The 12,685-nt window shown below is 39.0% G+C and overlaps 1 protein-coding gene across 1 annotated transcript; it reads right to left on the bottom strand.

The window, feature by feature from the left end:
* Positions 1 to 541: 541 nt before the first annotated feature.
* Positions 542 to 3,258, bottom strand: LOC140014091 (uncharacterized). Its single transcript, XM_072064486.1, has 2 exons — positions 1,666 to 3,258; positions 542 to 1,135 (listed from the first exon to the last, which is right to left on the bottom strand). The coding sequence occupies exons 1-2, from the start codon at positions 3,256 to 3,258 to the stop codon at positions 542 to 544; spliced, it is 2,187 nt and encodes a 728-aa protein (XP_071920587.1).
* Positions 3,259 to 12,685: the final 9,427 nt, after the last annotated feature.

Here is a 12,685-nt window from a genome sequence, read left to right as displayed (position 1 = left end):
TTCTCCGATATATTGCGGTCCTTAACAAACCCTAACTGCTGGGGGGAAATAATCCTTGGCAAAACACCAGCCACTCTATCAGCCAAGATTCTGGATAACAACTTGTTAAAGAAGTTGCACAGACTAATCGGTCTAAATTGAGAGAGATCCTGAGGATTCGAAACTTTAGGAAGCAGCACGATCGAGGTAGAGGTGACGAAGCGAGGAAGTTCTGCCCCACAGAAAAAGCTGAGTACCGCATTATAAACATCCTGAGCAATAACCTCCCATGCAAAGGTGTAAAATTTACTTGTGAATCCATCAGGGCCCGCTGCACTGTCCCCATCCATTGCCCTTACCACTTGATGCACCTCCTCTATAGTAGGAGCTGTCTCAAACATGCAATTGTCCTCCGTTGTAATCAAGGGTGGAATGAGGTGCAACATATCGGAGGCAGCCTCCAACGGTCCAGCAAAAAGATTAGAAAAGTACGTGATTGCCTCACTTGCTATCTCAGTATCCGTATCCACCCAATCACCGTTGGATTTCTTTATTCGATGTATTATCCCTTGGGCCGTCTCTGCCTTACCACCGCATGAAAATACCTCGAATTACGATCCCCACTTCGAAGCCATTTGACACGTGCCTTTTGACTCCAATACGGCTCTTCAATAGACAAAGCATAGCGTAGCTCCGCTTGAGCCTTCCTGAGTTCAATTTGACCCGCTTCCGAATCATCGTGATCCACAGCCTCCTCAGCCCTTTGTACCGCCTGCTCCGCCTCACGAACAGCATCGAATACATTTCCAAAGCATTGCTTGTTCCAAACCTGAATAGCCCTCCTCGCCGCCAATAATTTAGAGCACAATACACGCAGTAGAGAACCACTTGCTTCTTGACCCCAGGCATGTCTAATCACCTCCAAAAGGTCCGGTTTAGTCGTCCAGACATTCAAGAATCGGAAAGGCCTTGGCTTATTGTCACTCCGAGAAGCAAATGAAATCTTCAACGGCGCATGGTCCGAGGGATGTCTCGCCAAGTGAACCACAGAGATGGCTGCAGAGAAGTCCAAACATTTCCCATTGACTAACAGCCTGTCCAATCTCTGACACTCTAGCTCTACCTCTCCGATTATTACACCACGTGAAACTAGGCCCTGAAAAGCCCACATCAAAAACCCCAGCCTCCTCCAAGAAGGACATAAACTCCACCCCCTCAGCTACAGCAAACGGTTGGCCTCCCCGTTTTTCATAAGGAGCCATTATGACATTAAAGTCCCCCCCAATGCACCATGACACAGAGCTAGGCTTATCCGCTACTAGGTTGATCCAAAGTTCCCTCCGCTCCTCCACGGAGCACTTTGCATGAACAAAAGACATTATAATTGACTCCGGCATCAACGGAGATTGTACAGAGAGAGATAAATGTTGACTCGAATTACCAACCATGGAACACACGAAAGGACTATTGTAGAACACCCAAATATCTCTCGAGCAATTCACAAGCGCAAAATCAAAATGTTAACATAATCGAATGGACTCAATTCTAGACACATCTAGTTTGGGCTCACATATTGCAACGAACTTAGCCTGATGAGACTTTACTAAACTAATCAATCGTCTCAAATTAGGGGCTTTAGCCACCCCTCTAATATTCCAAAAGATGCCATTAATCATGAGATAATACCTGAAAGGAGTTATGGGAAGATATCGGGGACCGAAGCTGTCTGTCAGAGGGAATGCGAGCACGCACACCCTTCCCTCTCGCTTGCTTGGCATCTCTCTCAACTGCCTGAGATTGGTCAATGTTCAAAGCCACCACCACTGACTCCCCCACCCTCTCTTGTCGAACAACCAGTCGTGGGGAGAGATTCCCTGCCACAGGCGATAACCCAATGTCGGCGTCCCCTTGGCTATCGTGAGGCACCTCTTCACTCCCACTCAAATCAACAACCAAACTCCCCAACTCGCTGTTGTGCAGCAGAATCAGCTGCCCCGCGTCAGCCTGCTGTGTATCGCGCACCCCTTGCTCCCCGTCCAACGTCCCCTCCCTTCCGTCACATGCAACCTGTCCCTCCTGCCCAGCAGCTGTAGCATCCTGCCCACTCTCCCGTAGTTGCCCACAAACGGCGTTGGATCGCATGCCCTCCACCCCAGCCTCCACCTGCTCCGTCAAGACTCCCTCTGTCGCCAAAGTGCCTATGGGTCGGTCCCAATCTGGTGCGCCATCAACCTGCCCAGTGCTCTGCAGCAGCGTCAATGTCGCATCAGCAACAAGCGAACGAGCAGGCTGCTGTACAAGGTCCGTCGTCGCCGCTGCCGCAGCCGTGTCCGCCTGACTTTTGCCTCCGTCACCAGCCAGGCTTGAAGACTGCCCCACCATCAACGCTCGTGTTGAATCCCCAATCTCCCCAGGCGTCGCTGCACCTCCCTTGGCCTCCTCGACAGCCTCAGCAGCTTCACGCTGCTTTACGACTTGAGCCTGTTTGCCCTTAAGCACTGCCCCAACACCATTGTGCGTATCCTTCTTGCATTCCTCCACCGAATGGCCCAATCTCCAGCAGGCGCTGCAGTACTTAGGTGTGTTCTCCAACACTATATTTTGCCAAAAACCTCCCTCTCCTTCAACAGCCACCCACACCCGCGAACAAATTGGTTTTAACAAATCTACCTCCACACACACCCTTGCTACGCTCGGCCTCGTGCCCGCTGCCGTTGCCGAATCCAGGAAGAGTGGTTTCCCAACTGGTGCCAAAATAGAGAATAACGAATGTTTGTCAAAGTAGTGAACGGGAAGGACCGGCAGAGATGCCCAAACTGGTACCAAGGCTGACTCCTTCTTCACATGGAATTCCCTAGTCCAACGAAAAATGCGCATAGGATATTTCCCCAGTTGCCATATCCCACGAGTCCAGATACGGTTAAAATCTTGTTCGGCAGAGCACTTCAAAAGAACATGTCTATAATCCAGGAGCCCAATGAATACTTGATCCCTCAGGTTTAAGGAGGAGAAGAACTTACGAATCCCTTCCAAGCTAGGCCGCCCGTACGAGAATTTCCCCACCAGAGCCCAGTGGAAAGGAGTTGCTAGCTTGTTCGCCTCTGCTTTGGAGAATACAACAGCCGCCTCGCCCTTGTATTTTGTTGTTGGCTTCACCTGGATTGGAGATTCGACCAGGCGCAAGAATAGCTGTGCGAAAGATTTTGCCGTACTTGGGGAGCAAGGACCCCCATCCGCCAAGGGCTGCGGCGCCGCCGTGGAGGAGCCGCCAGCCACCATCGTATGCCCAGGATTGCCGCTCATGCACGTCCGAAGTTCTTGGCAGCCCTAATTCGTTCTTCAATGCCACCTCATCTAAACATAATGATTATTATTTCTTCATAAAAATTTGAATTTCTAAAAAAAATGATTTTAATATAAGAACGAAGAGAGTATAATTTGGATCTTATAGGGTGCCTAACAAATACGGTTAAAGAAAACAAAAACTTTTACATATAAGTGTCGAGTTCACAGGTCAATTTCTCCTTCCACCTCCACTCTTCTTCAACTTCATCCCTCCCTTCCTGAAAAAGATTTTAAAAAATAACTACATTTTTGTAGACAAGTACAAAGGATTTGTTTTCTTAACAGGTGTGCAATTGACACTAATTAGCACAATTAAATCCTACCTAATCTCTCTTTTTTTTTCCCCATCTTTACAAGTCGCTTTTCATTACCATACAAAATAATGACAAGCAATCGCTTTTCATTACCGTGCAAAATCATGACAAACAATCATAAAATTTGATAATAGAAAATTATACTCCTCTTTCGTCTTAATTTCAAATGTGGATTGTTAATTAGATAAAAAAACTAGGTGCATATTGCTAGGTACATTCTTAACTGGTCAAGCTATCCTCCATTCTTTCATTCTTTTTTGTTAAACTAGGCTTGGCCCTTTCTATCGGAGATGAAAGCACAACGTGGTGCCAAAATTAATTATACCGTACCCATATATTCCATTTTCCTTTTTTTTTCTATTTTTTAAATTTTTAATTTTTCTAATTTTGGGTTTTGTTTCCACTCCCCAACACCTTCTTGGGACAGGACTCTGCTCTCATAATTTCAAAAGATCCAGAAGAAAACACCGAAACAAACAAAGAGATCCCATAGTGTTTGAATGGGAAATTTTTCAAAACCTAATTTTGCAACCATTTTACCTACTACTTCTGGTTCTCTAGTTTGATAGCGTTATAGAATTTAGAGTAAAAAACCTCAGCGGCCACTAAATTATTGGTCATATCATGTTTTGACATCAAACTATTTTTCGTTAGTAATTGACCACTAAACAACTTAATCAGTAAACTCGTGATCATTTAGTCGATAATTGCTCTTAATCTGTAAAATTAACAGTTAATCTGTGAAATAGGATCGCGTAGTTATTGGACAAAATTTTTCCACACTTTGCCACGTGTACTGCTAATCTGATAGATTAACAGCAATTATCGACTAAATGGTCACTGATTTATTGATTAAGTTGTTTAGTGGCCAATTACTGACGAAAAATAGTTTGATGGTCAAAACATGATTTGACCAATAGTTAGTGACCGTTGAGATTTTTTGCCCTAAAATTTATAAGACCAATTGGGTAACCATTTCTACCTACTTTTTCCTCTAGAAATTCCAGAAAAAGATGGTGTCCGGTGGGGTGTAAAACATAACGAAACTGATTGTGAACATGAAGAAAAAGGAAAACCAGAGCAACAACAAAAACAATTTATGAAATCTCAACAATTTTCTCATAAAATAATTCAAAGAGTAAACCATTGATAACACACACCAATTCCAATAAGATTTCACCTTTCAAAACAATAGCGAAAAAGGGAAAATTGATAAAATCTATCTGGTTAACATAATTAATTAACCATATCTCTGCATCTTGAATAAGTATTACTACTTCCAATCATTGCACTGAGGACTCAGTTCATCAAAATCAAAATCAACTGGAAGCCCACCAAAACAATCAAGATTAACACTAGGAATCAATAAACTTGATGAATCAACATCGCCATTAACATTATCAGCAGCCCTGTTCATCTCACCATCTTGAAAGAAATCATTATTCATTGGAAGCCCACCAAAATAATCAAGATTAACGTTGGGAATCACTAAACTTGATGGATCAGCATCACCATTAATAGTATCAGCAGTTCTGGCCATCTCATCATCTTGAAAGAAATCATTGTTCTTTGGAAGACCACAGAAATAATCAAGATTAACTTTTGGAATCAACAAACTTGATGAAGCAGCATCTGCAGCAGCCCTGGTCATCTCATTATATTCTTGAAACAAATCATTATTCACTGGTAGCCCACTAATATAAACAGGATTCGCACGATTGACGGCAGTTTCAGCACCCCCGATGATCTGATCATTATTCACTGGAAACCCACCAAAATAATCAATACTAACATTGGGATTCAATAAACTTGATGAATCAGGATCACCATTAATATTATCATCAGCAGCCCTGTTCGTTCCATCATCTTCTTGAGACAATTCCTCACCCTCCAGGCCTTTCATGGTGACCATATAGTTTTTGAGTTCGTCAACCCATTGAAGATCATCATTATCCAACGGCTGTTTCAACAAAGATTCTTTTCCATCACTGACCTGGTTAGTTTCCATCAATCCCTGCTCTATAACCTCCTCTTTCATAGTATTTTCTTCAATCTCCACAGGCTTACTCTTTCCCTGATCACCAACAACAGTACCATTCTTAGAAGAAGAAGGCATCATGCCAGCAAGATACTGCTCAAGAATGGAGTCTACCGAAGCACAGTCAGGACCACCAAAGGTAAAGAATCTACCACCTGGAGATTGGACAAGGATAGCAACTTGAGCCCCAGATTTTTTGCTGTATTCCTCAGCTTTCTTGAACAAGCCTGCACGACGTTTAGAAAACGTGACTAGCAAGTTCTTCTTCTTCTCAATTTTCTTGATTTGAATCTTTCTTCGACCACTGAAGTTCCTTTTATTCAGTATTACGGCATTCTCCTCCATCGCTGAACAATTTCTTGAGCCAAAGGTTTAGGCTTGGACACACACAATTAATCGATTTTCTTGTGGGATCAGAGGAAGAGGTTGGTTGATTTACATGTAGAAAGGAAAGCTGCAGCGGATCTGTGTTTATAATTAGGAATCTGAATATTTCCTATTTGGCATCTACCAAATTGAAGAGTTTTTAAATTCAATTATTCTAAAGTGCCGTTCCCATTTTTAGTAATTTCACTTTGTCAACGGTACAAAGGGGTACTCATATAGGCAGAGAAATAGAAAAACAAATCCTATCTGTCCATCCTCTATTGAAACCTTGGTGATCGTTAGACGGGTGGTATAGTACGTCAGCAAAACAATCCAAGAATATGGAGACCGGTGTTTCTAAGTGGAGAAGGGCAATTTGACTTTCACAATGAAGAATGGAAATCTTTTAATGTTTCCCCGCTCGTCCGGATTAAAGGTACTTTTTCACATCCAGTGATTTTTTTGCAAACAAATTTATTTTACTTTGCTCCTTACACTATTCTATTTCAGATTCAAGTAATAATACTAAACTAGATCTTTTTTTTTTTTTTTGCATTTTTGTTGGCATATGAAATCAAGGTCCAAAATTAAAAATTTTCATATTATTATTTAGTAGTGTTTTTGTCATGTTAAGTTTTAGTAATTCTATTGGAATCAAGGTATGGTAGTTTTATTGTTTAAAAATTAGTATCTTATTAGGAAATTTCTTATGGTTGTGAGACTTGTTTATCAAGTCATCATGTTTACAAACAAGGAATCATATTATTGTGTTTAGTTGAAAAGAGTGAAAGATTGAGAACCTTGTTATTATGGTATGTGATTAATAAATTATTATTGATATTATTCCTCTTCTCCCACACATATTCTTATGTGTGTGAATTGCTTCCCCGGATACATTAATTTTATCAAATATATCTCCTATATATTTTCAGTGAATTTTTTGGTTCTACATCTGGTATTAGAGCCTTAGGTTCAAGAAATTGATCTTGGAGTTCCTATACACATTGAAGAATTGACTTGATTACGAGGGTTAATTGTCGGTGTTTTCCGCTGTTAGAGTTAGAGTATAAAAATTACTGCAAAGAAATTAATTGATTGAATTAGATCACAAGGTTGGTCATAGAATGTCTAATTTGTGAGGATTGGACCATAAGATGAGTTCGGAAGAATTGTCAAATTGATTGTGATTGTGAAGACAAAGATTGGAGAAAAATCCTATTAGTTGAATTGTTATTATGAAAATCACAAAGTGATTTTAATAAGTTGACATCAAATTGGGAGATGAAAACAGTCTAATCCAGAAGCATGAATTATTTTTGCAAGTGAAAAATAAGTTGAGCAACGAGATAAATTTGTCCAGGGGCATGGAATATTGGAGCTGCAAAAATCAAGGGAGATTATTGATCGGTGGTGAACCAGATCCAAGAGAGAGCTTGATTTAAGGGAGGCAATGTTGGCAAATTAAATCAAGGATCAAAATTAAAAATTTTCACATTATTATTTAGTAGTGTTTTCATCAAGTTAGGGTTTTAATAATTATATTGGAGTCAAGTTATGGTAGTTTTATTATATACAAATCAGTATCTTATTAGGAAGTATTTTATGATTGTAAGACTTGTTTCTCAAGTTGTGACGACTCCACCTTCCCTTAGGGTGTACCCAAGGGTTTGGTGGACCACCTGTCCAATAATCACCAGGACTCACTCACTAACATTCTTAAAATAGCCGTTCAAACCTCAAAATTAATATAAAAGTTCCATTTCCAACCAACCATTCAAATTTAATTTACAGTCCAAGAGTAAAATATAGGATTTCATTCCAAATACATCCCATCTACAAAAGTAAAAGTACGAGAGATTACATACACTAGTTCATGGCGCGCTACTTGCTCCAGCCTCCACCCCTGTAAGAAAAACAAAACTAAAGAATTGAGCTAAAAGCCCAGTGAGGTTCCTAAACAAGCAATCAAGTAGGGAAACCATGAAAACATTACATTTAACAATTTGCATGCTTTGCACAACAATATCCAGTCATTCAAGAAATAAACATTCAATCATTGGAAGGATACCTTCTCACTTGGAGCCATTCATTCATTCATTCGCCAACCATTTTTCTTATCCCTCCAACATTAGAAAACATTTGCAAGTGAAAACTCCTTTAGTGTTCTTGTTATTCATTTATTGATATCATTGCACTGAATCCACGCCAGTTCTCCACTAGATTTCATGGTAATACTCGAATATACCAAACATTGTCCCAAGGTCACCAGCCGCCCAACCGAATCTGCTTCTGGCTCAAGTTGACTGGCAACAAAGGGCAAGGGTCCAGTTCAGCCAAAAGGCTTACATTCATGCACAAGTTGCAATCAATCATTTAATCATTGAAAATTTCACGTTCACTTAGGTCGAGTGCGATAAAATACACACTCGCCTATCGAAAATTCATTTAACAATCATTGAAAAACAGTTACCATTCAAGCAAACATTCACAACAATTCACATAGTCATTGGAAACACAACATGCAAAGAACACTCACCAGTTTAAGCAAAATAACGTCAAAAGTTTCCTTCCGGATTATGCCCTTGATCACCAACAAACTCGAAGAATAACCAAGAGAAAATATTATGGTTCAACTATCCAAAGTTTAGGTGAACCGAAGAAAATCCGACTTAAAGTTGGAAATGAAAGTAAGGACAGTTTTAGGCAGGGGCGGAGGGAAGGAGGGGCCAGGGAGGGCAACCGCCCCCCCTCCAATTGTTAAAAAAAAAATTCTAAGTAAAAAAATTTTTATTATATTGTTTTGCCCCCCCAAATATTGATAAAAATTTTCACTTTGCCCCCCCCAATTGTTATAAAAAAAATTTCTAAGTAAAAAAATTTTTATTATATTGTTTTGGCCCCCCCCAAAATATTGATAAAAAATTTCACTTTGCCCCCCTCTCAAGGACCCAAACAATAATGTTTGAAAGTTATTTGGACTTGGTCCAAATAACAGAGACTCGCCCCCCCTAATTGCAATTCCTAGCTCCGCCACTGGTTTTAGGAAAACAGAATTTTTCTAGTTTTGCACGATACTATTTGAAAAATCATATCTCAGGTTTCTTAAGTCCAAAATTTATAAACTTTATACCGTTGGAAAATAGATTCAAAGAGTTACAATTTCTTAGAAGACACCTTTGCAAGATTCTGTCCACAAATCAGTAAAATTCCAATCTCAAGTGGCTACTTTATCCAGTAGAAAGACAGAACAGGAATGAAAATTCAGTCAATTTTGGAAAATCACAGATATTCTTAGGAATTCAGGAAAATTCTGAAATTTTTATGGTAGAAATTAATCTTAATCTAGTTTCAAACGCAATAAGCAGAACTGAATTTGGATTTGGATTTTTCTACACCAAGATATGACATGTTTTCCAAGACTACTCAGAGTCTCCTGTTGGAAACATTTCAGCAGCACTTCCTTTGTGATTACCAATTTTTTTTCCAGCCATGAAAGGCTTCAAGTTTTTCCTCAATCAACGCAATTCAACCACCACAAGTAAGCATATCAATATAGCTCTTCATCTAGACTAAAAATCATCCAAATATAACTCATATCTATCAAATATTCCACTACTATCAAATCTGAAATTTTCTCATCAAAGCTGAAAATTCATCTTTTTATGCTAAAAAGTCACAATCATGCCATTAATCGCCTCACAAATTCCATATCCAAGCTCAATACCAACATTTGCTAGTTAAACAACACAATCAAAGCTGAAAAATAAAAAACCCTAGCTGAAATTTTCACTAAACAACCCAAAACTAGAAAATCATCCATAATATTCCAAGATTTAAAACCTCTATAGCATATTTATCAAGATTAAGGTAAAGACAAGAAGTGGATGAACTTTTACCTTCTAAAACCTTCTTGAAAGTGAAGAACCAAGCTACTTCTTCCAAAACTTTCACCACACCAAGCTTCCCAAGCACCAAGGTGAAGGTTTAATCGGTTTAGTTTTTGTGGTTCAACTCAAACAAGGCTAAATCAAGATGTAGTTGAAGGTTTCTTCCCTCTTGTTTTTCTCTCCCAAAATTTTGGCCACCATGAAGGAAAATGAAGAAAAATGAGCCAAGAAGAAAGATAAGAAGAAAGAAAACTCATTTGGTCAAACATTTCCTTGATTGCCGACACTTGGCAACTCAAGATTCTTTCTTTTTTTTTTTCGTTTTTCACCTTTCTTTAATCAAAAATAGTGGCTGACTTAAAGGTTAATTTAGGAAAAATTAAATGAAATAAAAACAAGGAAATTAGGGTAAGAAAGTATTGGTCAAGCAGTGTACTCAATCGGTAACAAACGACGCACGTCGGTTCAAGCCTATTTCCCTTAACTCCCTTGTACTTTTGTTTTAACTTATGATTCACTAACTTATTATTAGCACTTCTAATCACACACTTTCTCTTACCTTTTTTTTTATCTCAATAGATTATCTTATTAAACGGAAAAACCAACGTTACAAGCGCCATTGCTCAAAAACTACCCCTCCCTCACAACAACCTGGCGGAGGGATGGCACTCCTAGCCTATCTAGAAATAAAGCTCCTCGCGCTAATGGGGCAAATCCGAAGCTGCCAAATATATATCATCACGAGCCTGCTGACAACCAGTATTCGCCAATGTATCCGCGACCTGGTTCGCCTGACGGTAACAGTGAAGCATCCGTGGAAAATGAGACGCCACCCCCATCAACTGCTGCACCTTCGTGTGAATGCTCCATGGGCAACGTACTAATCGATTCAAGATGTGGACTAAAACCAACGAGTCCAGTTCAACTTCCAAGGTATCGATGCCCCTCTGGAGACACAACTTGATACCAACCAACAGGGCACGGGCCTTAGCCTGCATGCTCGAAACCAAACCGAAACTATATGAAAATGCCAGCACAATCCTCCCCCTCATCACGCAGCACCCCCTCCTCCACTTAAGCCAGGATTACCCTTCAAACAACCGTCCATGTTAAGCTTTAGACTTCTATCGAAAGGTCGCACCCATTTCACCAACCTATGTGAAACCGCCGGTTTCCATGTTGATATGGCCAAATGGAACTGGATCCACGACCACGATGGAACCCGGCAGTCCGAAAACTGGATCCTGAACAATTGTAGCATCTCTGAGAAGATCAATTGACATACCTATGCCCCTACAATCCTCTTGCCCTCGTACTTCATACCGTTGCAAGCCTTCCAGAGATGCCAGCAGATCATCAAAGGGACAACCTAATGGACAAACCTCAAAAGCGCACACTTCCTCTTACTTAATACTCACTCTTATTCACTAAATTTAATACACATACCTCACCAAGTGATCACATGACCAAAATGCACGAAAACCCTAACTTACTCTAACTTTAAAAGTAAAAGTAAAACTCTTGACTCAACTCATAAAATCACCATAAAATTTAGGGCTTGTAAATAGTTAAATAGTCAAAGGAAAGAACTATAGAAGGAAATATACATTAATTTTTTAAAATGGGAGGAAATTCTAAAGGAATTTTCGGGTCCTCACACAAGTTATTTAGCGTATAAATAGAGAGTCATATTATTGTATTTAATTGAGAAGAGTGAAAGATTGTGAGCCTTGTTCTTATGGTGTGTGATTAATAAATTATTATTGGTATTATTTCTCTTCTCCCACACATATTCTTATGTGTGTGAATTGCCTCCTCAGATACATTAATTTTATCAAATATATATCCTATATATTTTCGGTGAATTTTTGGTTCTACAATTTTTCCTAAGATTAGTTTTTTGGTAGACTATTTTTTTGCTTATTTGTATTATGGATAGCTTCTTGTTTGTAAAACATTATTTTGTTGCATCATAAACATACTATTTATTAACATTTTTTTCTTTTAACACCTTTTTATCTCACATATATTACATCCCAAAAACTGTTATAGTATTTTTTTTAAAAAATTATTCCAAATAATCTGCTGTCCAAACACAAAGTTGTTAATGACCTTGGGCACAAAAAGGTTATAATATGTATACCATCAATGTACAGAGAAAGTTTACACATGTGGTTTATATCTTCAACATATGTGCATTATAATCCATATTACTTAGAAAGTATTCATGCGTTAAGCACTTAAAAGTTTGTTTGAGAATGTTGTGCTGTTGTTAAAAAGGGGTACTTTTTGTGTTAAAAGTGCTTTTTAGGTATTTAGTAGCCTTCAGGACTAGCGGTTATGGTCTCAAAGCAATTCTAGCAAAAGCTAAAATTTTGGTGCTTTTAGAATAAATTTTATATTTTAAAAAATTAAATTGGTGCACCTTGACTCTCGTGAGTGTACTCCCTAGACTTATCACTTTCTTGAATTAGTGCTAAATTCCAATTCTCATTGCAAAATTAACACCTTAAGATTATCACAATTAATGGACGGTTAATCATAATTAGAAAAGCAAAAGTGATAAATAACTTGCTCAAAATAATATCATCAAATAATCAAGTAAACATTACAAATAAGATATAGAAAGTTCAACCATACTCTAGGCATAAACTTTAGAAACACATGTTAAAACACAAATCTAAAACTTGCATATTAATCATACTTAAGAATCCAATACAAAAGATAAAGAGTTGGAGAAGAGATAACCCTTGTCA

Source organism: Coffea arabica, chromosome 9c, assembly GCF_036785885.1.
Source record: "Coffea arabica cultivar ET-39 chromosome 9c, Coffea Arabica ET-39 HiFi, whole genome shotgun sequence".
Taxonomy (NCBI): Eukaryota; Viridiplantae; Streptophyta; class Magnoliopsida; order Gentianales; family Rubiaceae; genus Coffea; species Coffea arabica.
This window is presented reverse-complemented; position numbering and strand designations above follow the sequence as displayed.

Excerpts from the sequence above, each read along its gene's own strand:
- LOC140014091 (XM_072064486.1), bottom strand. The coding sequence starts at position 3,258 with ATGGTGGCTGGCGGCTCCTCCACGGCGGCGCCGCAGCCCTTGGCGGAT. Across the intron at positions 1,136-1,665 it reads CTTCCCATAACTCCTTTCAG|GGCCTAGTTTCACGTGGTGT; the intron begins GTATTATCTCAT and ends TGGGCTTTTCAG.